Source organism: Anser anser (assembly GCF_964211835.1).
Source record: "Anser anser genome assembly, chromosome: 6".
Classification (NCBI taxonomy): Eukaryota; Metazoa; Chordata; class Aves; order Anseriformes; family Anatidae; genus Anser; species Anser anser.
Genome location: NC_139726.1, coordinates 28,976,478 through 29,003,470, shown reverse-complemented (window position 1 = coordinate 29,003,470; position 26,993 = coordinate 28,976,478). Strand labels below are relative to the sequence as shown.

The following is a 26,993-nucleotide window of genomic DNA, read 5'->3' as shown; positions in this document are numbered from 1 at the left end:
TTCAAGCCACAAAAAGCATTTTATTAGATACAAAGGAACATTTAGATGAAAGAAGGCAGGTGGTGTGAAACGGGTTCCGCCCCGCTTCCAGCTTTTTACAGGTGAATTCTGGTTAAACGGGGAACAGACACAGAGAAGGGCAGGGCAACTTCATCTCACAAACCCCTGCTGCATGAAGAAGTCAGTAAAACTCAGCCCAACAAACGCCTCAAAGCATGGCCGCTCCAGCTTTAACTTTCTGATTTCAACTTCGAGTAACAAGAGTGCCTTAATACTACGTTTAAGAGAAATAGCAAATACTATTTAAAAATAGAACATTTTTGGAAGGTAGCTGACAGAGTTGGACTGAATTTTCAAATGAAATTAGAAGCAAGTCAGACAAATGATCGTGCCTGTCCAGTTATAAATCAGTGTTTACAGTGATAGCAGCAGGGATTTGTATTTCACAATGTGGAAATGAGAAAAATCTGCTGCTGTTGTAATTTAAAAAAAAGATTACTGTACTAGAGTACTGCAACCATGAAGTACATCTTCACAGTTTACTAGGAATCAATATTGAACTAAAACCAAAAGGTCTTCAATTTTCAAAGCCACAGCTATATAAAAACTAGACGATGAAGGTATTCTGAGCTCTTCTAGATAGGAAAATCATTCTTCCATAGCTGTTTAATGAAGAAAATGCGTTGCATTCCAGCATGACAATTAGTCTGTAGAATAAGCAATTGATTTGGTTTTAATGCCATACGTATTCAACATAATAAAACTGGGGCCCAGCAGCACAAATATCCTTCTGGATTTGCATAGAGCAGTTAAGTAAAACAAAACAAAAAGTGTTGTAACTACTTCAGAATGATCACTGATATTCCTAAGCAGCTAAAAAAAAACCTTCAAACCAAGGTGCTGCTGCTGCAAGGTAGCTTATGCATCAAGTAAACACAGAGCTGGGACAGCATCCTGGGGACTGTGTCTGTAGAGACCGATTGCTCTGATGCTCTCAGGGGTCCTTGCTACTTTATTGTTTTCTCCTGGTGAGGTTAAATATAACTACATGCTTCCCACAAAACTATTTTCTACTAAATCCTCACAACAGTATTCTCATATCTGCATTTCTATAGAAATTGAGATCTGATCACAAACAAAAAATCCTGGTCCTACAGCAGCATTGCTCAGCTTCTTACTGTGTTATGAAGGCAAGGCAGTGAACAAAAGCTAGGTACAAGGAGAGCATCACAACTCTGCACAAACTGATACAGAACTAATATGGACAACCAACTCATCGTCTCTTTCCTGGCTGATCAACAATTGATGAGAGTTGGTAGAAAGGAAAAAAACACCGCTGTGTCAGTTTATGGCTTTCCATGAGTAGCATTTGACTTGTCTCCACAGCTGTGAAATGAGTATGCTTAAAAGGAAGAGATCCCAGACCAGTCAAACCTCCGTAGTGAGCCAAAGGGACACAGTGAATGCCCCTGTACATCCTTTCTGTGCAAGGCAGCCATGCAGGAGCAGCCCAAGCCCCGCACCTGCCGTGTTCTTCTCCCAGGACACTTGTTTTTTTCCTCTAATGTTAGGCAGGAGTTCCTCTGTTGAATCACTCAGCCCTGGATTTCTTTACCAAGTCTCTTGGTCTGCACACGTATCTCATTTCTGCTCAGATATCCACCATGTCCATCAGAGTAGACAGGTGGAGCTCAGAAGCAACCTCACCCTCCCTGTTAGCTCTGAGGAGCCTTTGCAAGTGTTTCAGTCTGTCCGACAGTATGGGGCTTAGGTTGTCCTCCAACAGCTCACATCCTGCTTGACTTCCAGCCTGGACAGAAAGAAGAGAGAGATGAGACTGAGGAAGTTGCATTATCTAGAACCAACGAGGGACTTCTCAGCTTACTAACTGTTCTGCCACTTGAGAACAACCACAGAGGTCAGCCCCCCCCCCAATTCCCAAAGGATGTATGATAAAAATAGCATGTTTTGCTACTTCTAGACCCAGCTTTCCTTTAACTGGGTGAAGCTGACTCGCAACAGTGATTCTCTAAGTTAAGTATCACTTGTGGCACTATACTGTTACAGCTGCCAGCAGCAGACAGGAGTTCATTACACATGTTAACAGTGTTTCAGGTCTACAGAAAATATTCCCCTCCCTGGAATTACCAAAGTTATACCTCCTTATTTTCAAGGTACATTTTCTCAATTCTTCATTTCCCAAGCGTATCCAACACCGCACGGTAAGGTTATTCCCACTAATGGTTTGCAATTACAGCAGGTTTGATGCCTGCACAGTACTCTTTGCAGCTACAGTTAAGTTTTCAGCACCATTCTTTCTTACCCCTTGAACAGGTGGCATGGAACTCTTGATCAACGGACCAGTGATAGCTGTGGTGGAGACCAGGGACTGGGGAAGGTACAGTGGAAGACCCACAAAGTCTCCAAGGTGCTCTGTGTCCTTCGTTAGACATTGGTGCAACTGTTCTTCAAACCTGGAGAGAAAGATCAAGAGCACCAGTCACAGTGTCACCTGGCTTTGCTCTTGTAACCAGTAGGTAAAATAAGTGTTGGGGGTTCAGAGGTGTCTGCAAGAAGGATCTGATGTTAGCAGTCATTTCCAACACTGACTGACATCCCCCACTGCTATTAAAAAAAAAACACAAACAAACAAACAAAAAAAAACACTGTTGAAGGTGGTGGTACAGAAAGGAGCCAAGAAAACTGAGGGCACCCAACTGATGGAGTGCAAAGAAAATAAATCCTTGGGCCAACCTCAAGAACTTAAGTTCTTTAGGTTTGTGACCTTCAATGCTACTGGTGCAAAACTGACATTCCTAAAGTGGACTTCATAGACATTGGTGACATTGCAGGACACAGACTATTGAACACTATACATCACTACACTGCCCTACCATTAGTGGCTTGACTGATGAGTTTCCAATGATTCCTCAATTCTTCCATTATCTCTGCCTAACGTGGGACAGCTAATAGATTCTTGTCACAGAGGCCACCCCTGCAGCCTCCCGCTACCAAATTCTTGGTACATAAACCCAATACAGTCACCAGAGAGCAGAGCTCAGCGCCTGCCCCTCCGCTCCCCTCATGAGGGAGCTGCAGGCCGCCATGAGGCCTCCCCTCAGCCTGCTCTGCTCTGGGCTCAACAGGCCAAGTGACCTCAGCCACTCCTCATGCGGCTTGCCCTCTAGAACCTTCACCATCTTTGTAGCCCTCCCTTGGACACTCTAATAGTTTTATATCCCACGGTGCCCAAAACTGCACACAGTACTCAGAGGAGGTCATGCCAGCATAGAGATGGACAGTCACCTCAACTGGCTAGCAATGCTGTCCTTGGTGCACTCCAGGGTATGGTTGGCCCTTTTGGCTGCCAGGCTGCATTGTTAACTCATATTCACCTTGCAGTCAACCAAAACTCCCAGATCCCTTTCTGCAGGGCTGCAAGGAAAAGGTTGTTGCTCTGATAACTCACCTTCTGCTTTCCATTTTTTCCTGTTGCAACTGGCTTAACAGACGCTCTGGGAGAAGATCCTTGGCCAAGGTTGTGTCTGTGAGTGCATCTGCACTGGGAATGCTCCTTCCTTGACTCAAGAGCATGCTCATGCCAGCGTCATTTTGTTCTGGCATCATGGAGACGCTACAGGGTTTCTTAAAAGAGACAGTAGATTTTATCCCTGACCTGAGACAGGGAGGGGAACAAAAACAAAAACACAGAAATTGGTAAGAGTTTTTTTTCCCCTACTAGCATAGAAATATCTGGGAGTAAAAAGCAGAGACATAGACCCTCGTACCATAGTCTAACAAACTACCACCACCAAGTGGGACTTGAGAAGAGCAAATTTGACTGAGATTTACTTCAAAGAAACGTATCCATCCAAAATTTGCTACACAAAAGAGCAACAGATGAGCTTCTGAGACAGAAGAGAGACTGGCTTTACTCTGAACAGGGCTAGAGAGTTGAGCTAGACTCCTGAGAGCTCTCAAATCCGTTAATACCACATAGACATATAGCTCTAAGGAAGCCTCCCCCTTCAACCCTGCATTTTCCATTAGCAGTGAGACTTTCCTAATGTCAGCCCTGGAGTCGATCACAAAGGCTTCTTTTGAACTTAAAATGCTGCAAAATTAATATGCAATTGCCAAAGAGTAAGTCTGAGATCATCTCACAGGTAATTCATCTAACAGCTCCAAGGTGCAACAATGTAAAGAAGTGGGCACTATTAAGCAAACGGTATGCTAACCCCCAAGGTCTTCACCCACCTCACACTGTTTTTACTCCGTGCTTTGTCTACCTAGTGGACAAATCTAATTCAAGGTAGTATTTACTTTGGCAAAACTTCTCCATTTATAGCACTTTGAGCACTCCTCCCAGTAACCCATTTCTTTGAGAGCTGAGAAACCCTAAAGAAACGAAACCTACTTATAACCCGGTTTCTGCACAAATACCGTTCAAGGAGATGTACAAAAGCACGTTCTAAGAGAATGTCACATACTGGTTCGTGACATCACAATAGCAGTATATGACTGTGACAAGAGGCCCTGAGCAACCTCCTCAGAATTCACCGAGCAGCTCTGGTGGTTTAGTGGACAGCTGAATGCTATTCGGGCAGAGTCAGCAGCCATCTTACCTCTCATGGCCCTGCCGGATCTCCTCCTGCGTGCGCAGTCTGGCTTGTTCCCACACATAAGGTATAGTGAAGTTCTGTAAATGCTCCTTGAAGAAGTACACCCGAATCTGTCCATCTTCACTTACTGCTTCTGTGAATAAACACAAACCCAGCATTTATTATCAGTACAGATTTTCTCCTCAAAAGGAAAGCTTCAGTATTAAAAAGCCATTATGAGGGAAAATAGTGCGTTCCCTTTCAAGTAGTTTTTTGTTGTACTCAGCATATAAAAAAAAGGGTTGTCCTGAGCTATTTTACTGCTCAATATACCACATTATTGAGGAAGAGCATAAAATGTTCTTTTATCTTCATTTTAAACATTCTAGTGCATCTAAGCACAGTGTTCAGCAAGTTCAGTAACCATTTCAAAGGAGACTCTCTATAATTAAGCCTAACAAAGCATGGAAAAAAGTCCACACACTTTTAAATTGAAAGTAAACAGAATTAAAGACAAACTTCATTAACTCATGGAAGTGTTCATTAAGAGTGGCAGTCTGCCATCTCAGATGACCTGAGCTGATGTGGCTTGTCAAGTACCAATTCTTGGTCTGTGGTTGAATCTAAATACCCTCTGCTCCCCTGGGAGAAGACTGAAAGACTGACTGTATTTCTCCACATGGAGAGAAGTGTGCTAAACACAAGCTCAAGTCATCATCAACAATAAGTATACACTAAATTGCAGAAAGACATGCAGTAAGCACATTGTTATTCTGCAACATGAAAAAGAGATCAAGACCAGAGCTCCATCCCTGCTACATTGATGCTCACTCACTCCTATGCATGAATGCACCAGTGCCAACTTATTAAACACTTATGCAAGAAGTGTCATCCTTGCTGTAGAAGGACATATGATACCTGGTGCAACAGGCAGTTTTGGGGGTTTCCAGTCTCTCAGCTTATGATCAATGCAGACTGCCAGGATAGCATCCCAAGGGATCTCATCAACAGAAGGCCCATCAGAGCTCCCCAATGTCTTGTTTTTCCACTTCTGATACGTTTTGCTCAGCAGATTCTCCACTTGAGACTGGATCAGCGGTTGAGTATGTGAAGAATTAGCGATCTGAGATACATACTGAAAAATCATGTGGCAAACAGGACGCCAAGGAGCTACAGGAAACGAATAAACAAAAAACAAGTGGATTGTGAGAATTTGTGACATAGCCAGACCGCGCATATAAGAAGTTGATAGCTCAACACAGTGCAGACACATCTAAGAGAAATGATGCGTGCATGTTGCAGCAAAGAGGATGCCACAACGTGAAGTACGTACCACCTAATGGAGGCAGATCTAGGTAGGGGATCTGGAAGGACAGCACAGCCTTTTTCAGCCAAGCTAGGTGATCAGGCATGTTCCACTGCAGGTGGGGTAACAGCTTGTTACCCCCACGCTCTGAAAACTCAGTAACAGGCCAAGACAAGTCACAAAGATGCTCTGAGGACGCTGCATCTGAAAGAAACTGCAGCACACTGTTGTACAGCTCTATGATGGCCCCGGGTTCCTGAGATGGCAGGCCAGCTAAACGTCTCTCCTTCCAGTCAAGGTAGAAGCGCTTGCCAAATTCACCATCAATCCCATCTTCAATGTACTCCTGAAGGGTCTGACTGCAGATCTTAAGGGAGTTAGGGCACTGGGAAACCAACCAGCCCACAGCTGCAGCAATCTACGACACACAAAACACGAGTGATTGGAAACCCCACTTCACAGTGGTCAAGATACTAAAGGATTCAATCCCACAACCTTGTGTTTGATGTAACAGAATTTAAGATTCTATGCAGCAAAATACAAATAGATTATCTATCAACATTCTCATATTTGCAGTAATTGTTCTCCAACTAGGTGGTCTCAAATTAAATTCACAGGCAGCGGCCTCAAAAGCAGACAAGAAGAGGCAGTTCACGTAAGGTGCCGTTTTGCCATGAAATTCTCTGCTCCAGAACACTGGGGATGTCAAAAATTTATCTGGGGTCAAGAAAAGATTTGGCAGATTAACAAAAATTATCTCACAGGGACTAAACCCAGAGAAGCCATGCGTGATCCTAGCAGTCCACAGAGATGCCAGCTGCAAGGGTTTGCAGGGGAGCACCACTCTGTGCTTGCCTTGTTCCTTGCATTTTCTTTCCCTATGGACCTTCCTCAGCCACTGTGATCAAGGAATACAGTGGCTGGCGCTGCTGTCATGTCAGTCTGACACAGCTCAGCTGTTCCTGAACATTAACCTCACTCTCCTCTCCAACCCATCCTGCTATGTCTCTCACACATGATACTTAGAAGTGTAAAATATTTTCATTTTGCATCATGGATTTTTGATTTGTCTCCAGGCCACTATTCACAAGCACATAGCAAACTGAAGGACAAGGAAACGTTGATGGCTGTCAGAAAGAGCAATGTACAATCCTTCCTCACATTAGGCATCCCTCATTCCCATCCACTGAAAATAGGGTAATACTGGGTGACTTCACAGCAGCCAAAATTGCTACACGGCATCCTTTGTATTTTAGGAGTAGGAGTTTCAAGATAAAAAAGGCTTGCACGCCACTAGCACTCTTCTGTTATGCAGCAGCTGTAGCCCTACCTTATAGTCAAATGCAGGGCAGACAAGAATGGATTTATGTAAACCACGTATTTTGGACTCAGTACAGTTTCAGTATTAGACACAAGAAACATCTTCTGTCAATGCCAATCTTCAGCAAATACCAATCTCTAGTCAGTTAAAGGAGCACAGTCCTTAACTTTAACAGGAAAAAAAATAACACAGTACATAAGACTGTTGCAATTTAAGCTACTGAGGATGTAACAATCATTCCTTCCAAGGCATTAGTAATTAAGGTTAACGATAAACCAATTGAGTATGTTTTCATGTTCCAATCCACTGTTCTTACCCTTTTCGTGCCTTGTAAGTCATTGATAGAACTTGGTAACTCAACAATGATGTAGTCTGAAATAAGCTGGGCTGAAATCAAGTCCTGCAGCATTAAACCTTAAAAATAAAGAAACAAAAAAGAACAAAAAAAAAACATCACACGTACACAGAGAAAGAACAAAATATTTATCTTCTACTCTGACCCAGTTGCACACGCTGTATACATTCCCAGCATGTTTTCCCTCTCCATCCTTCCCCTAGACCCTCAAGATCAAATACTGTGTGCAAAGAACAATTGGAAGCCAAAGAAGAGTTCATCACTTTCCGTAATGATCAACTGTTAAAGTCTTTGGATTTCTACCAAAGCTTTGAAAATGCCTTGTACTTCACCATCTCTCTGTTTGCTAGGCTCTGTATTTGAGACTGCACTAGCCGCAAAAGTTTTACTTTGGGCATGCATAAACATTCACATTATTTCTATGTCTTAAAAAAACAATTATGTACCTTCTTCAACTTCTTTCTCTATGGCCTCCTCTTCCTCAATGGGGACTACAACCACCAAAGGAACTATTGGGTGGAAAGGTTTGACCTGAAGCAACTGTTTCAACTGCAGCAAAGCTGAAAGCCAATAAACATCTTCTTCTGCAACATCTTCACTCCTTACTCTAGGGGGCAGGAGAAGAATGAGTCCACTGGTTCCAAGTAAGTCTTTTTGCACGTTTGCGGCATCAAGCTCAGAGTCAGAGAGCACACCATGTACCACCTATACAAGCAACAAAGATGACAACAGTAAAGTAGCTAAACAAAGCAATTTTCTGAAATTTACTGAAAACTGCAGTTCACTATTATTAGCATTCAACTTTGATCTTCATTACCAGTAGTTCTACAAATCTTCAGACAATGAATTGTAAGAAAGAGATGTCTTCAATAGATGCATGTGAACACAGAAGTGTACTTCAGCACCTTATGTACCTGATTTGGCATTGGAAATTGAGAGGATTGAGGTTCTACTACTAAACTGTATTTAGGCAGTTATTACTTGATTGATTGGAAACAAGGAAAAGTACACACTTTTCTCCAGACCTTTTCAACAACCCTACCCCTCCCAGTATTATCTCTCTCTATCTGACAGGACACAGCGTGAGAAACCCCCACACAACATCCACTGGAAAAGAGCACACCCCCTTTTACAGCCTGTCAGGTATCACAAAATTGCTCTTACTTACCTTAACACACACACTGACTTTAATGCTTCTGCTCCCTTGCATGCCAGGAGAATTAAATAATGTCAGTGTTTGAATTCTACCTTCTGCACATGAAGCGTTTTTCTTCCAGCTTTTGTCCCCAATAAATTTGGTCTTAAGCCAATCCACCAATACTCTAGTAAACAAGAAAGTGGTTTTGTTTGTTTTTTAAATGGCATTTTAAAGTATTTAGCAACAACACATCTCAGATACCAGAATCCATTACAACCGTCATAATGCCTGGATATCGCTAAGCGTCTATCAGATGTCCTTAAATTCTCCATAATATTACCTAGCTAAAGGTTTTCTGTTTTCAATATGAGCAAATGCTATTCAATGAACAACAGCAGAAGACAATACAGACCACTGCCAAAATTCTACCTGTATCTTTCAAGTGCTCTGGAGAAAAAAAAAAATACAAAGGTTTGATACAGTAGAGTAAAAGCATACATCGAGGGCTGCATACTACTATTCTTCCATTCCACTGCCACGCTTGAGAAAGGGACTCAGAAAACAACCTCTTCTGCTTACCTGTTGAGATCATCCTCTGCATATTCATCATTTGGCAAAACCAACAGCACTTTCCAAAATATCCGTTCTTGTTGAAATGGTATATGCTCAATGATTAATGAGGTGAGATCCAGGGGAGTCCAAGATAAATTACTTAGAGAGAGACAGAAGCTGGTTAAAAAAAAAAAAAAGGAAGAAAAAAAGACCCCCTAGATCTGCATCCCCCTCCTGGAGAATGTTCTTCTTGCCTCGAACAACTTACAATACTGCAACTGGTTACTCTCTAATTCAAAAAGGTCTGAAGTTGGGTTTCATCCTTTAGCTTTGTTGCCCATATATTTCACCACACCCCAGATTCCTTCCTTCCCCAGCTCTCCTTCAGGAATTGCAGCTGCCAAGTCTGTTAACTGAGCCTTACTTTGGGGACTGTGGGACAATTCACTTATCACTTCACCTCCACAGTGCTTAAATACCCACCTCCAATGAACACACAGGGCAAGAGAGTGCATGACAAGCCATGAAAACCAAGTCTCCCGCTGCAGATTTAAAACCTAGATCAATCCCTTTGTGCCACAACCCAGACTGATAACCGCTTATATAATCATCTCTCCCTATACCCCTCCCATCCCACCTGGGGGCAAAATAAAATACATCAGATCCTCCAAGTTACACCCACGACATTAGGATCAGACAGCCAACGCTTCCAGGGATTGACCATCCAGTTCCCTTACCTAGAAAATACTTACAGAAGCAAGGCCGCAAGTGGCTATTTGAGTATGATCTGCCACTCTGAGATGACACCTTCAAGATCTCTGGCATTTCTCTTACAGTTTTCTTAAAAAGAAAACAAGGACCAAACACTAACATACCTTAACAATTGCTGGTGGAAGTGACCAACTCTAATTTCATGCACCGTCTTTTTTCTCAGCCAATTCAGCCTGGAAACAAAAGATCCTTTGTTGTGATTTTTTGGGTAACTATAGCTAAAGATAATGCTTTATACAGAACACTAAGACCTGAGAATTACTGCAGATGCTTTAGAAAGTTGCAGTTAATAGGAGAATGATTTCTTCGGGTTTTCAGTCTTTCATGGCATTTGTGCAGAATGGGTCTTTTGGGGAAGGTATTTAAAAACAAGTTGTATTGCAAAAACATTAGCTTTCACAATGGAAGAAGAGAACTTACTTTCTGAAAATCAGACTGCCACCTGCTCTCATAAGTATCCTTACCTCGTGCAAGAGATTCCCAGCTTTCCTCCATTCCCCAGGTTTACAAGTCTCTTGCACAAGTTCTCCATGGCTATAGGCCACTCAGCACTGGGGGACAGAGCTTTCAGTTTATTTTTTGGATCTGTGCAACAGGGAGCAGCTGGAAATGCCCTCATTTGACGTTTCAGCTTTGTTCGAGCTGCCACTGCCTCCCTCCACCTTCAGGAAAGAATAAATAAGGTCCCATTAATGAACTGCAGTCCCTCACGGTTTTCATCTTTGCTCTTCAAACTGGATCAGACTCTCAGAAACACCTCACAAGTCACGGTCTGTCAAGGGGAGAAGGTGAGGTGGTGCTTGTGGGTAGTACAGCAGGCTCAGGCTGTTGCACACACAGCTGCAAACTCACAGCTCGGGCACTGGATGAGACCTGTTCACCATATATGTTCAGCATCCAAAGCGTCAGCCTTATTTCTAGCTAGAATGAAGCTGAAATCTCCTATGAAGCTTATTACCTGACTCTGATGAGACATGTTCCACTCCCTACATGAGGCTGAGCAACATTACAGGCTGGTAACAAAAACGTAAGCCTACCCTTCTACCGAAGCCAACCAGACATCAAAAACTATCTCAAAAAGAACATAGCCAGACAGGTGCAGTTTAAACCCTATTAACCACTCCCTGCCAGCACTCCTGAATAAAACAGTTGTATCAGAGGATGGCCACTCACCTTCGCAAATATTTGCAGAAACACTGGAGCTCCTGCAGGGTTTCCTTTGCAATCTGGAAAATCTCATCCTCCAGGAAGTGGTCCATGACATGACCACAGACTTCTTCTGAACACCGGGCAATACGGGCTTGCCGGTCTCTTTCTAAGGCACATCTAATTCAAAATGAAACAAAAATCGAGACCTCTAGTGAGGTGAATGCCAGAGCAAGTACTAAAACAACTAGCTGCGGCACAAACAAGGGAAACCACCAGTACAACTAGCAAAGAGGAGGGATTTTGCTTGTACTCTATGGCCCTTCTAAATAAGGCCTGTAACTAAATCAGAAGTCATTCAAGATTTCACACTGATCACAGACTTCCAAAGAAAGGTCTGCAGCTGAGCTGTAAGGGAGGCAGAATAAGAGTAAGCATACAGGGCAGCCTTGTCCAAGAGAAAGCCTCTATCACCTCCACCTGGGAGGACTGCTACTGAAATGGCAAACTGGCAATACGCTGCATGGTCAAGTACACTTCCCCTCTCTTTAAAGCAGTTTATGGAAGATGAGCTCGGAGAAGGCCAAGCAAGGAGCTCAGCACTCCCTTATATTCTTACCCTTTAGAAAGTACCTACAGCAAAGTATAGCATATGGGATGTCGTACTTACTTTAACTCATTGGCTGAAGCTTCTTGGACAGTCTCGTTTATTACTTCTTCCATTAACTCCATACCCACCAACTGACTCAACTGCTTTATTAACTGTTCTCTTTCCTGCCTTTGCCTAGAAGGACAGAGAAGAGATTTACACAAGTAGCAACTAGCAAGCCTGCCCCTTTGCTACAGAAGCACTACATGCAGACCCACAGTTAACTCACCTAAAATTGAGCTCCCCCTAGCTGGTTTCTCTCTCTAAAAATTAAAAACTGGCTTGCGTGGAGCCAAGTCTCATTAATACAGGTAAGATTTGGGTTCTTTCTTTCTTACCTAATAAGCCACAGACAAGTAGCAACCTCAGTAGCATACTCACTGTGTACAGCAGGGCCAGAATGCAATTCTCCCTCTCTGGAAGCTCAGGGTGAATAAAAATTCCTAAACATTCCAACCCATGATTTTAACAGTGGCTCTGTGAGGCTAACAAACACTAACTAGCAGATTACCTCAGAACAGAGAAGGGACAGCCTAAGTGATCCCAGGGCAGTTCAACATAAGACAAACTGAGTGGTATTGACAGCTGATAAAGACACAGGGCCTGGGCACATGGCACGAGGCCTCAGGTTGGCACCTGCTGTCCTCACAGAGCCTAAGAATGGATACAGCCCACCTTGCCCCACAGCAAAAGCGGCAGCTCACCTCTCTTCCTCCACTCTGCGCCTTTCCTCCTTAACACGCTCCCTTTCTGCGCTGAGTGTGCTTCCAACCACTTGTCGGAGAACTTCCTCCATCACTTCAGCCACCAGCTCCTCCACAGTGGCCTCCGAGGTACTGTGTGGAAACAGCAATTCTCTTTTCAATGCCAGGAAGTCACAAGTGGGAGCCTCATGGAGAAGGCACCACACACCTGTGCTTTCTCAAGCACGCCCTTGCTCTGCTGTGGTGGGCAGACCTCAGCCTACGGCCAAGTGCCTGCTTCACCATCGCTCATTCCCCTCCCCACAGCAGGACACAGGAGGAAAAGAACACCACCAAGAAAACTGGTGGATAAAGACAGCTTAATGAGGAAGGGGAAAAAAGAAAAGAAAACACACTCGAGCACACTCATAGCCTCCCACAGGCTCAGTACCCAGCTACCCTCCAAACAACCACCACCTTGGAAGAAAAAAAAAAATAAAACAACCCACCTTCTCCTTCCTCTACCCCAGTTTTATTGCTGAGCATGATGCTAGGCAGTAGGGACTAACTCTCTGGTCACCTCCAGTTGGCTGTCCTGGCTCTGTCCCCTCCGAGGCTCCTGCCCACCCCCAGCCCAGCCTGATCCTTGGATCAGTAGCACACAGACAGCCTTGGTGCTGCGCAAGCACTGCTCAGCAGCAGCCAAAACTCTGGTGCTTTATCAATGCTGTTTTCGTCACAAACCCAAAACACAGCACTATATGGGCTGCTGTGAAAAGAATTAGTTCCATCCCAGCCAGACAGGAACATCTGTAAATTCAGTATCTACCCTTGGCTAGCAAAAACACTTGCCATGTGCAGACCTCACGTTCCGTTAAGATCTAGATTTCTCACTTTAGGAGAAGATCTAAAATCCACACAAGGACGCTGATTTTAATTTAACATTACTAGGAATAATCAACAGAAAAAAAAAGATTAAATCTTATTCATTTTCATATTTCTTTTCCCTAAATAAATAACCTAAAATCCAAAGAAAATAAGCCATACCAGAGTCTAGCAGCCAGTTTATTCCTTGCTCACAGCCTCTACCATGCTTAGCTCACCTCATTTCAGATATTTTTTTTATTATTATTATTATTTCTAGCCAAGAACAGAAGCACACAAGTTTACTTAGATGGGTAAAAGCAGTGAACTTGTACTAGGCCTTGCCAAGAAACCTCCAGCAAATCATACTTTTTAAGCCAAATTCCATTTTGGCAACTCAGTTCTGGATTAACAAAGCTAATTCTCACATCAGCCTAGTGAATCAGGGGTCAAAGGGAGCTAACCACCCCTGCTGGGCCTGAGCAGCACAGACAGAACAGCGTGTGTACACATGTAAGCGATCGGGCATTTGTCTCCCTCTAAATAAAATTGCAAGAAGGGCAAACACCCAAATGTCTTTTGGACAGACTGCAGCTGCGCATCCCACCACAGTGAAGGGCAGGTGCACGAGTGCAGCTTTCTGGGGACAGTGATGGCCAACAGCACTAAGTTCTCAGAGCAGCAGCTCCACCTGTGACAATTCAGGGCACTAACACCCACACCCACACCCTTTGTGCTGCCTTTCCTTGGACATAAGGAGAGACCGAAGTCAGTTTTTTGTAGGATTCGTCATTGTACATCAGTGCATCTGGGTTCTTGCAGAGTAGACGACTAAATAGGAAATTCCAGTTGCAGCTCTTGGATTTAAAGTCGCAGTGCCTCTCTAAGGACTGGAACAGTTTGCCCGTCTATTATCAGGAAACACCACCCTACATCTTATTGTCTAAATGCTGGTACTTATTGCTAAAATTGTGAGTAACTTTGCTAAAGCCTAATCTAGTGTGGGTAACCAACCACCAGGAGCAGGAGGCTGCACCAGAGACATAGAGATGCTCCCTCCCACCAGCACATCCAGGAGTCTAACAACTGCCTTGGAGAAGAAGCGTTATTTTAAGCAGAGAAGCAGCCAGCTCTGGACTTACTGCTCTTATTCTCATTCAGGCACCTCCTCTCCCACAACACATTTGCTGCTGCAGTGATGTTAGAGTCATAAAAGAGGTTTACAGAGACGTTTACAGTTAGCCTTTCATCAGGCTAAACTAGTGTGTAGGAGAGAGGTGGCAGACATCTGAAGAAAGGTCTGTTTTTCCCTTAAGTTTACCAAAAAGACTGTCTCCACTGTAGACCTGGCCTTGCTCAGTTTTATGATCTCCACACATGGTGCTGCTAAGGTAAACTGTAAACTTTGACGACAAGCTCTGGGAGTACCAGCAATAAATGTTCTTTACCAGATCGCTGCAGTCACGTAATCGGCTCCTGCTCTGCCAACTTCTCTGCACTCTCCTTTGAGAACATCATGCACAAGCCCGTCCACCACCTCAGCGATGTCCTACAACACAGCAGAAGAAGCAATTGAAGCAAGCTGGAGCTGTGCTCAGGACAGCTGGTGTGCATGCATGAATGGGGGAAGGTCTTCCAGCCTTGTTTAAGTGACTATAACTGGCAACTGCATGACTTGTATTTCTACTTACAGACTAAACTAAGTTAATCAAGTACAACAGCCTGGAAATTCTAGGTTAAGTTTAAGAACCAGTTTAAGAACCATACAGTAACACCCCAGAGACAGAAGCAACTTTCTGCATTATATATAGACAAAGCAATTTAGGAAATAGTTAGGATAAGTGAATTTTGAGAATAATTCTTATTTTTGTACTTTAGTTTCTTTTAGAGTTGCCACTGCTCTACAAGTACTAGCTGACAATTTCAGATGACCAGTTCTAGTCTTTACTGAAAGGTAGCCACATCTGGGTAGAATACAGCAGCTCTACTCCACAAAGCAGTGCAACACTCCAGAACAGGTTCAGCATTAGTACATATCCTAACTTGTATGAGGGAGAAAAAAGGGGAACACCAAAAACACATGGGGTACAGTTTCAAGCTTGCATCTGAAATCACACAATACTTCTTTTCAGAATAGTTCAAGGAAAGATCTTAAAGTACCCACCACACTGAACCAGGCAGAGTCCCTTTTGGCCTCTACATGATGTGAAGATTCTGGACAACTAAAATAACCTATCAATCTCAGCTGCTTTTCATTATATTTTACAGATTTTTCTCAAATACTCCATTATGATTTTTGATTTCCTTACTGTGTCTGTGTATACAGGCTGAGGCTTTGAAGAAAGAGGCTCAGGTTGTCCAGCAGACTGGGAAATTGCCTGCACAGGAGGTAGCATTGGCACAAGAGGACGAGGTAACAGTGAAGGTAGAAGATGAGCTTGAGGCTGGGCTCTTACTGCTGTAACATCTAAATCCACACCTTTGCTTTCCACTCTTCCTTCTTTAGCAGGTGAGTTAGCAGAGAAAAATAAAAATGGAAACCCATTCAGATACAAACAGAAGCTCAACTATTCTTTGCTGCTTGTTGTATTTCAAGCTAGGTTGTCTGACAAATCTCATCAGGTCATAAAACAAGCCCACAACGGAAGCCTGCTGCCTTGAAGATACATAATTATATTGTAGAAGCCAATTTCTAGGTATGAATATTTTATAAAAATATTTTATAAAAATATTCATAAATACTGCACATTACCTCCAATATCAAGCATATACATTTCCAATAACAAAACAACTTGTTTTAAGACAAGTATGCCTAGCACCTACGCACATACTTCTTGAATAAACAAAAAATATCTGTATTTTCAGCACAGACAAAGCATAAACCCAGACACCTTGAAAGGGAAGACAATTGCATGCACAGGAGGAACAAACAGCATATAAAATCTGGAAGCTGAAAGGGGAAGTCGGCTACTTGAAATAGCCAAATACGTAGTTATTTCACCTACACTGGTAAAATTAAGCTTATTTCCATCGGAGCATTTTCTGTATTTATTAATCATTAAGGTTTTGTTTTTGTTTTTGTTTTTTTTTTTTAATTTTTACACACATGTAAGTACATTTAAATCAAAACATTCTTTCATTACACCCAAATTCCCATGCAATTTCAAGCCAGATGAGCAAAGAACAACTTCGGCTTTGAACAACAAAACTACTCACAAAACAGACACAGCAGCATGTTCTTGAGCAGTACCTAAAAATGCACATTTGGTCTTACCTGTTGCTTCTACACTGGACTTCTGGCTACTACTAGCTTGATCCACAGAGGTGCTTCCACCAGTATATTTGCTCTGTCCATTAAAGCTAGACACAGGCACGTGGTGAGGCACTGATGGTAATGGTCCGCCATTTACAACTTCCCCAACCGAGACAGTTAGCTTCTGGCTGACAAACAGTGATTTACGGGGCTTGGGTAATCCATCAGGCTCCAAAAAAGCTGAGCGATTCAGCTCTACATAAGCACTGCGGAAAAATAAGAAGCAGGAGTACATATTCAAAGTTCCAATAACCAAAGTATTTTCAACCATACAGCTTTGTATGTCAAAGCGAGACAAGAACAAGGCATTCAGGATTGTCCCGTGTAGCATGGACCTCAATTTTTGTCTGGAGACACAGCAAGGAAGGCAAGAGCACTGTTCTTATGGCTATTCGGCCAGGAGAGAGGACAAGTAGGGCTGATGTTCCTGGGCACCCTTGTCAGCTGTTTGGGTTATTAACCTTTTAATGTACATGGTGGATACAAGCTATCTGCATACATTTTTCATCAGCTACATCCCAGGCGACAGATGTCAGGTCTAGCTACAGAAGTAATTATAAAAGACGCAGTCCTCTTCCAACCTCGGTACCTCTAGTTTTACCAGTTCATTATTTCCAAACCGAGTATTAACAGGAAATAGAGTACTAACTGTCATGCAATTTGTTTTCACCTTCTCAAGCCTCCTGAGACTGCAAGACTGTGTAAGCGCACCTTACAACGCACCTATTTCCACAGCACATTCTTGCTTGCTAACTGCCAGCCTCCGGCATCCTCCTGAACTTTCACTGTTGTTTTTTTTTTTTTAAACACACTGTCACTCAGCCTTCACTCATTCTTCTTTCACACTCCTTTTGTTTCTAAAAACTGGTTTGCACCATTCAGCTTCACCCTACCCTATATGAATCACCATAATACCAGTTTCTTGAGAAGCTGAACTGTATTCTCACTTCCTACAAAGCTGCAACTTACTACAATTCTATTGCAAGATAAGAACCTAAATAACTAAATTTCCTTCAGTTGGGTTATCCCTTTTCTAGGGAAGAAGTCTCTGGAGCTCAATGGAGAGCAAGATCATTATGCCTTTTTCCTTTATTTTCCTTTGTAATCAATGTCTCATTTTTCCATCACCTTCAAGAAGCCTGAAGGAATTGTGTGTCCTTGAAACCCCTCATCACCTTATTAAAAAAAAAAAAAACGATGCACAGGCCTGAAAAAAAAAAAAAGCTATAGTAGGAAAACCATAGTACTTACAGGGATACGAATCCTATTTCTTGAGGGAGAAAAAAATTAAAGAATTTTTCATAATTATATCAATACATATAGAAGAGACTATTGAAGTTTGTGCTGATCACTATTCCAGTGTTTTACTTAAGTAGAGCTCAGCCTCTAACCTTTGCCTGTTGTTTTCGCCCTCTTTTTCTCATTGCAAACTTCAGGGGTGGCCCATCCACTTAACGCTTTGCTTGACATTGGTCTAACCCCAGTAGGCATCTTCAGACTGATGCTCTTTTCTTTATACTTACCCATCAGATACACTCAGGCCATAGTAACTTATAAAATGAGTTGCTTCTTCACAATCTTTGAAGAGCAGCATGCGGACCAGGTGATCCAATGGAAACACAGTACTTCTTTGGGTGCTTACAGTGTAGGCAATATTGAGAGATTTGAGAGCATCTTTACGAATCTGCGGGGGTGACGGGGATAAAAGCAAGAGTCACATAAACTGCTAAGTGCACTCTAAAAACGGAAATAATTTTTACAAGAAAGCAGCGCTTTGTCATCAAACAGACACATAAGTAACTGTTTAGATTTAGCTTTAAGTGCTGTGCACTTTCTTTCCAGTTTCCACCCCTCTTCAACACTGGTCATTTTGAGCATATCCCTTTGTAACTCCTGTGCAAGAGAAAAGCTTGCAAGGGCTTCTGAAAGCACAGGTTGATATTTTGTTTAAAAAAAGTCTCAGGCCCACTTCTTTGCTCCCCAAATTATTTTCAGGAAAATATATATTTATACACAGTCATGGAAAAAAAAAAATACTAAGAGCACTTGTCTTTAGCATTTGCCTTTTATAACCTAGTAGAAAACTTGATTTTTTAGAAATACTTAAGATTCAAGAGTAAGACTATTTTTAATGTTAAATATTTACTGAGGTATTTGCTCTCTAAAATGATTTCCTCCTGAAAAACTCTTTTATAGGTTAAAGCTTTTTTAAAATATCCATCTTCTTTTTCTTACCTGGTTGAAATAACAATGTAAGAGACAGGCATTCAGATAAGAAGCTGCCTGCACTAACTTGAAAAACCTCACAAAATTGTTGCTGTTTAACGCAGCAAAAGCTTGAACTGCAAATCTAACTTCAGGAGAGTTTCTAACCTCTGGATGAAACTGCTGCACTTCCCTGTGGAGATAAAGACAGATAAAAACCTTTTGAATCAATACAAACAACTGGATAGCAACCTATAACAAAATGGAATTACCATCAGGAACTTCAAGTGAGACATGCAACTTTCAAGTGACAAGACCAAAATCAATGTCTGTGAGTAAATGCTGCAGCAAGTTTAGCTCATCATATATCTTCTAAAGACACTTGCATAATCATCATGCTATGATTTAGGTACATCATTCCAGCTTCTACGGAAGAAGGCAATTAGGAGGCTGACCAGAAAAGCAAAGTACAACACTGTCCATAAGATTTTTTTTACTTGATTCTACAAGATATAAAGCAGTGAAGATTGTATACCCCTCTAGTAAGAAAGAAGGATCTCCTTGATTGAGAAAAATATTTAATTTTTACACTTGCTGTGCAGAAATTCTGGTGAGGTATTTAAAAAACAGAAGTTTCTTCTTAAGAAAAGACACATTTTAATGACATATTACAAATTAAAGCAACATTACTACAGTACACCATAGTCTTTCTTTGGCAAAAGCAATTGCAACTAAGGTCTTTACTTCTATCACAATTTGTTGGGACTTAATTCTAATCTAATTTCTTCCCAGAGACAAGAGAGAAACTAAGTGATATCCATCATTCCCACCTGAGAATATCACCCTTGTTGAGATTCAGCAAAACATTATAACCTCTGAATTCCGCTTCACTCTTGCAGTAAATTCCCTTGTTAGCCAGGTCCTGATACATCTCCTTCAAGCTCTGCAGGCATTTTGTCATATTCTCGTTGTTGATTTTGGCATCAAAGGAAGACATAGGCTCTTCACACAAGTGGTGAGCACAATGGATGTGAAAACGAGCACATTTCTCAATCAGAGATACCATCAGTGGGTTACAGAGATGCTGCTGGGTTATATCCTAATCAGAACAATAAACAAAGCATTTATGTGCACTTTAAGCTAAAGCTACAAAGCATAGTCATCCTGTCCTACCTTTGGAAAACTCTGTGCTTTGAGTCAATTACTATTGCTTTTTGCTTCACTTTTTACAGTATCATGTGATCATTTACTTTCTATCATCAAACATCTCCATCTACTACTGCTTACCTTTCTTATTCCTCGAGTTCTGTTCCAAACAAAGTCATACCATTCTCGGTAATTTCCTTCCCCTTGGTCCATAATGTTTGTCACTAAATAGTCCATTGTCATGCTCAACACTTCAGAGGGTCTCAATTCATGGGGCAAAGGTTCCTCCTGGTCTGCTGAAGACCTGCTATATTCCTTGATTGCTGCTGCATGATCTACCTGCAAGAGGCAGAGAAAAGAAATGAAAACCAAGAAGCCTTTTTTAAATAAAAAATAAAAATTTTTTTTAAAAAATCAGGAGTGTAAAATTTCATCACATTCATGCCTTTACTTTAGCAAGGAGCAGACTGTTAAAGGTGTTTTTCCATTGTTCACACTAACAACCCACGTAGGTTCTGCTATGATAGCAAGTAAATTTTATTTTACGACAGGAGCTGACTTGGCAGTCCCTAACTCAACACCTTCAGAACTTGTACGCTGCTAACCACAACTACAGATCTAAATGCTTTTCTGGAATGAAATAGAAAATGTTATTTAAGTACTGCAATAACCAACATCCACCATCCCTTTTTTACAATGGGCAATTGGAAGACAGGTTAGTGAGAGAGTCTACAAAATTCCCCACCAGAATTAACCCTGTAATCAACTAAATAACACCGACAGCTTTATATAAGGAGCAAATGAACAGATGTGCTGAGAAAAGCAAACTCTTGCTTACAGAGGATTCATACCTTGTCAGATCCCAAAAGCAACTCAAAGGTACTGAGCTGGTTTCTCGTCTCCCTCATGTAACGCTCCTTTTCAGGACACATGTCGGGACAAGTGCCAATGACAGTTTTTGCTTTGCCAAGATCAGTCCTTTTTATTCGAGCTAAAAAAAAGTCACAAACTCAAATTGTAACACTGAGCATCTCTCTTTTAGATTTCATGACAAGCTATTTTCTTAATGTGCTAACACACCCCAAAGCACAGCATCTGCCTAAGCTGAGGTCCATACACTGTCGCCAATGGATGGACATCAAGAAGCAGGCTGCCAAGGCAAGGGTTCACTGAAAAGCTGGTATGAAGGGATCTCTGGAGGCTCCCAACCAGACTCCCCTGGGAGCAGGATCCTGGCATGGCTGGAAATACACAAGGATGGTTTTCCCCCATTCTGGGTCTGGTCCCAGGGCTGCACTGTTCATCTGGTAAAGCTTCTTATACTGTCCCATCCAGGTATGGAGAGTTTTTGTTGAAAACAGACTCTAAACCTGATACCTGACGTTTTGTATCCCGAGAGCCTAACTTGTTTGTATCCCAAGAGCCTAACTTGTTTGTATCCTAAACTAACACCATCAATTTCACAATTCCATGTCAAGTGACAGAGCAATGTGTTTGTTGATGTTAAAAATAACACCGTAAATAAAAAAAAAATAGGATCAGCTTTGAAACAACGAGAATAGGATGAAAGGGTTTACAAGCCAGAACTATGAAGCAAGAGGAGATTTCTTGAATTTCCGTTTTTTAATCGTTTGCTTTCAGAGAAACACTGTTAGACTTTGGTTAGCTTTCTCTGAAGAACCTGCAGTGGTGCACATCGCCCTACATGGCCTCCCCTAGGGCCAAGGAAACCAAGGCCTGCATTTAGAAAGCCAGTCTCACACAATGATGCAGTTACATAGGGTGGCTTAGCTGACCCTTGTCCCTGTTGATTTTCCTCCCATTATTAATAGGGATCGTTTTGCCAGGACTCAAAATAGACCCCAAAGTACTCAAAAATTCCTTCAAAGACGAACAGTCTGCTATTCGCTGTCCATAAGAAATACACGTGTGCAATAAGAAACAGATTTCTGTTGTATACATAAATTTCTTGTAGAACAACAACCCATTAAAATAGAAGACTATCTTTACAGACTGTTCCATGTTACCTAGCCTCATTTCAAAGCTATTACCATACCATTACAACAGCTTTGCAGACATCAAGCACTCATTTCTTCCCAGCAGAGAAGCTGATGTTAAACTCATGAACTTTTGTAATTAATAACAATACCTTGTCGCATTATTTTGTCCCTTTGGTCCAGAAGACGGTATCTTTCTTCAGATGTCTCAGCTACTAACCCAATCAGGTTACTGAGAGATGATAATGAAGTTCCCATGGCCTCTGAGTTCTGCCCTTCAGCACTAGAATCAAACAGATCTGCTTCAAACTGCAGCGCCTTTCGAAGACCAGGCTTCTTAGCTGGAGAGCTAAAAATACGATTTTTTAAATCAATATTACACTATACATGCCCTGACCTTATCAGTACACTCTTCAAGGCACTGACATCTCTGTTTAGAATAGTATTTTAGTATTTACACAGGACAATGTATCAAGTAAACAGAGTATGCATCTATACCCATCACTCTAAGGCCCAGCAGTTGGCATTTCAAGCTAGGAATTAGCCTGCTGTTTGCTGTGAAAAAAAAGGAACGCCTTCTATAGCAACAGGGATCATTAAAAGATTTTACAGGGCCTAGATATAAACGTATTTCTATTCAAGGAACAGTCATTCTTTTACAGCACATTATTAATTTTATAGTTGTATGACAATGCATACCAAATGACCACTGTCCAACTAGACACACCATTGAAGTACCACAGAAAAATCACAGAACTGCAGAATCAGCACCTCACACAAAGCAAAGACCTCCTGTAAAAAGCCTGTTCTTTTGAACTGCAAAAAGATAATGACCTAAACTCACCAGCTATTACAAAAAGGCGACTCATTACACAAAAACATTTGTCCACAAACAAAACTGTTCACCTCAGAAACCAATTTAATCGAGACCACTCAACACGGTCATCGCTGCTTGGTCCTACTTGGGCTCTGCACTGTTTCTCTATTTCCTTATGCCTTGCTGTTGCAGCTGTTACTCATGTTGTAACAAAGTACTCAAACGAAATAGGCAGACAGAAGAAGTAAAAGGCCTGAAGAAGCAGAAGAGACATACCTTTTACCAGGCATGACAGCACTGGCAGAGGATCTTATTAAAGGCTTCCTAAGTGGGGAATGCTGGTAGTTTTGCTCTTCACTGCTTTGCCTTCCTTCATCTTCACCTCCTTTCTTCTCCTTGGATGAAAATTCTCTTTTTGCAGGGCCTGAAGTAACATGTAAACATGAAGGCAGGTACTTGGAAAATAATTGTAGCAACAGTTTTTTTCCCCTTCTTGGTTGTGGTCAATAGCTGGTTTTGTTTTCTGATAATATTTTTAGTCACAGCTTCATGCAGGCACACAATGCTTACAAGAAACTTGCACTAGAAGCTGTACCAAGTCTACCACTTGCTAGTCAGCTTCAGTGTTCTATAAAGAAAAAGCATTCTTAAATAAAACACTGCTCAGCAGTAACTGTAGTTACCCAGTAGATCATCAGTAAATGAAGTCTGCTCATAGTCTGAATTTGAATTCTTTTAGATTTGGGATATAATCCACAAGTCACAGCTCTTTACTAGGTATTCAATCCATTTCATCAACATAAACCACAGTTGTCAGAGCGTTTTCAGTGCTCCTGAAGCATTTTAATAATTATTTTCACATATCCAAGCTAAGACTAAGGTTGGCACGGCTTCCCAAGCATTTAGTCTATACCTTGCAGAAACAGAGAACATCCTCTCCCACGAAGAAATTTTCAGCCATTTGGATTTCTTAAAGTTTCTCAGACTAGTTATTTCAGAATATTTCCATTTACATTTCTATAGACTTTCTAATCCCAGAATAACATGACAAAGGCATCCCTATATGCTGGTTCCAGACGTTTATTCCCAGACAGCTCTACAGCTGTTCATTTTCTACAAAGGCAAGTTTCTGGGTTGGTCAAAGCTGTGGCAAACCATTCACTTGCTGACAGCTGAAACGTATCCCCAGGGCACAACGTCAGAACTACACACGCAGTGTTCACAAAATTAAAGAAAGGGAAGTGTCTAGCAATTCAAACATTCACCTAGGGGGGCAAATAGCCAACATTCACATGTCATTTTGCCCTATTCACAAGCAGGGACTGGAATCACATTTCCCATTTACAACTCAGTTCTCTGTAAGCCAGCCATGCACACTGTTCATTCTTTGTGGTTTAAGCAATATACAGTTGTTTATATGCAGAAAAGCAGTCCCAGCAAGACAGACACTCAATCCTGAGTACTTGGTAACTCAGTTCTCAGGACGCTTTTCTGAAAGCTGGAAGCCCACATCTCAGTCCATGCTCTGGGCAGAGAGGCATTAGAAACTGTGCTTTCTTACATCCCTGAAAAACACCCTACTTCTACATAGGAGCGCAAGGACAATGTTAACATCACTATATTCCTCCCGTGTGGTTACATGAATGATTTCTAAATTTGTTTTGCAAAATTACACACAAGCGTCTTCAACTCTTTCACATGGTTTCAAGCATCCAGATCCAGCGTTTTGTCTAAAATATTTTGCTTGATCTGAGCCAACAGGAATTCAGGAAAGAAACAGTGCAATTTCCGACTATGACTTAAATTGCTTACTTCAAGCTTCCTCAGTACTAGAGGACAGTACTACAGATGCTGGAAATTCATGCCGCTCATAAAGCAACTCAGTAACTTCATATGAGAAAAACTGTGAGGGCTAAGATTGGCTCCCAGGAATGGTGGGAGGTAGGAGAGGGCTATCTCAGCTGTCCAAAGGTCGAGAAGTTATTCTGGAAGCAAATACATGCTTTAAACTGTTCTCGCTCTCTCCCCTACGTATGCACTAATTGCCATTGCCAGAAACAGAACTAGCCAGGATGTCAAATAAAACACAGGTCAACTATTTTTATGCTTCTCTAACAACTTGCAACACTCACAGAAGCTCTGGGCACCCAACAGTTTGCTAGGAGCCAGAGAAAACTGTTATACTTTTGGACCTCTAGCATTCCAACTCTGGAGATCATCTTGGTAGAGTCCTCAGTACATTAGAAAATAACAGAGCAGATGCCACTATTTACTACGTATCATCCAATTATCATATCTAGAAACAAAAGACTTACTTGTTTTCTTCTTTTGCCAGAACGTTACTATGTCTTTGTGCAACTCTTTTGCCTTTTTTTTGGCAAGGGCAGCAGAGGCCTGGAAGAAGACAGAGTATGAAAGCCTATTAGCAAGACACCACCAAAATCTGCAGTGCAACTTCTGCCAGAAAAAAAGCATTTATGAACTCCCACAAAAGTCTGGGTGCCGCATTTTAACCTGTTGCCCAAGACCTACGAGCAACTAGCAGGACCAGGCAGACTTCCACAAAAAGAGTTGAGTGCTTTAGTAAGAAAAAGTGTAGAGCACGTGAGACTGAGGATGCCAACACAAGGGCAGCATTTCCAAAGAGCGGGTCACTCTGCAAAGACCACTGTGCCCTTGGTGCTGCCAAGACCAAGCAAGGACCCAGCAGCGTAACTTTAGGCTTGTGCGGCATGGGAATACAACTTGTAAACAGGGAAGATCCACTCGGTGTGCGTTTTAGCCCTGTGCGTGATACCCGCGGTACAACGCATCCTCGGTGTTAACTTCCAAATGAAGGGTGTGTAGCCTTATAAAACAGGGGTGCCCTTTACACCAGACCCCAGCACTTCATTTTCCACCTGTTCTTGCACTGGCAGCTCCCAGTACTCACATGATCAAAGAAGTGCAGAATGGCCATTTTCTTATTCCGCCTGGTCATGACCCGGCGGACCTTCACAAACTGGCCGAAGTGCTTCTCCAGCACCGTCCTGTCGTTGAGGTAGTCGGGGACGTTTTTGCACTGGATGGCCGTGAGCTCGCCCGGCGACAGGCCTCCCAGGCTGTCCGTGCTCTCGCTGCCCCGCACCCTGCGCCCGGCAGTGACAGGAGGGGCGTCTGGAAAGACAGCGGGTGCCACACGTCGGGCAGGCAGCCCTCGGGAAGGCGGCGGCGGCCACCGGCCACCCGTGCCCTTACCTGCCCGAGGCGGCTCCCGGCCCTCCGCCACCGCAACCGGAGGCGGCGGCGGCGGCTCCTCGGCGGGGCCCCGCTCGGCCTCGGCGGCGTCTCCGCGGTCGCGGTGGCCGCGGCCCTGGCTGCGCAGCACCTCCTGCAGCGTGCGGCCGAACAGGGCCCCGCCGCGGGGGCGGCTCAGCAGCACCGCTCGCTTCTCCGGCGGCGCCGCCGCCGCCCGCCCGCCGCCCCCCGCCGCCGCCACCGCCGCCCGGCGCGGGGAGCGCTCCCGCTCCTCCTTCCGCTTCAGCCCCTTGGGCGCCGCGTCGCCCGCCTCCTCCGCCGCGCCGAAGAGCGGCCGCGGGCCCTTCTCCTCGGGGCGGCCGAGAGCGGCGGCGGCGGCGGGGCGAGAGAAGGAGAAGCCGCCGCCCGCCGCCGGCTCGGGGCCCGCCGCCTCGGGGGCGAAGCCGAAGGGCGGCGAGAAGGTGAAGGCGGCGGGGGCGGCCGGGCCCTTCTCGGCCTCGGCGCCCGCCAGCGGCTTGAAGGCGGCGGCGGCGCTGTCGGGAGCCTTGAAGCGGAACTCGGGCGCCGCGAAGGCTCCGCCGCCGCCGCCCGCCGCCGCCGCCTCGCCCGGCGCCGGGAAGCTGCTCAGGTTGGTGGGCGGCTTGAAGCTGAAGCCCGCGTTGCTCCCCGCCGCCGGGAAGGCCGGCGGCTGGCCCAGCCCGAAGGGCGGCCCGAAGGCGGCGGGCGCGGGGCCGAAGGCGAGGCCGGCAGCGCCGCCGCCCCCCTGCCCGAACACGGCGGCCTGCCCGAAGCGCAGCGGCGGCGGCTGGAAGGCGGGCGGGCCGCGGAACGGGGGCCCCGCGCTCATGGCGGCCGCGGCCGGGCTTCCGCGCGGCGAGGCGGGGCCGCGCAG

At 43.6% G+C, this 26,993-nt stretch overlaps 1 protein-coding gene across 4 annotated transcripts; it reads right to left on the bottom strand.

Moving 5' to 3' along the window:
• Positions 1–26,983, bottom strand: MCM3AP (minichromosome maintenance complex component 3 associated protein). 4 transcript variants are annotated; one of them, XM_083841139.1, is made up of 29 exons: positions 26,358–26,983; positions 26,102–26,153; positions 25,797–26,020; positions 25,180–25,258; positions 23,141–23,288; positions 22,200–22,396; positions 20,902–21,041; positions 20,192–20,389; positions 19,735–20,003; positions 18,935–19,097; positions 18,223–18,383; positions 16,661–16,905; positions 15,696–15,886; positions 14,835–14,935; positions 12,544–12,675; positions 11,861–11,974; positions 11,218–11,370; positions 10,509–10,706; positions 10,149–10,217; positions 9,301–9,450; positions 8,752–8,905; positions 8,030–8,288; positions 7,545–7,642; positions 5,935–6,325; positions 5,520–5,771; positions 4,626–4,755; positions 3,470–3,676; positions 2,324–2,474; positions 1–1,810 (listed from the first exon to the last, which is right to left on the bottom strand). In XM_083841139.1, the coding sequence occupies exons 1-29, from the start codon at positions 26,946–26,948 to the stop codon at positions 1,652–1,654; spliced, it is 5,376 nt and encodes a 1,791-aa protein (XP_083697265.1). In that variant the 5' UTR covers positions 26,949–26,983; the 3' UTR covers positions 1–1,651. The 4 variants fall into 4 exon arrangements, with proteins under 4 accessions (XP_083697265.1, XP_083697262.1, XP_083697263.1 ...); XM_083841136.1 differs by having other exon boundaries at positions 26,102–26,983; XM_083841137.1 differs by having other exon boundaries at positions 9,301–9,432; positions 26,102–26,983.
• Between the last annotated feature and the right edge of the window lie 10 nt (positions 26,984–26,993).

Coding starts and splice junctions, on each gene's coding strand:
- MCM3AP (XM_083841136.1), bottom strand. CDS start 26,948: ATGAGCGCGGGGCCCCCGTTCCGCGGCCCGCCCGCCTTCCAGCCGCCG. Junction 22,397..23,140: donor GCTGTCATGCCTGGTAAAAG/GTATGTCTCTTC, acceptor TCGTATTTTTAG/CTCTCCAGCTAAGAAGCCTG. Junction 15,887..16,660: donor GTCCAGTGTAGAAGCAACAG/GTAAGACCAAAT, acceptor CACCTGCTAAAG/AAGGAAGAGTGGAAAGCAAA.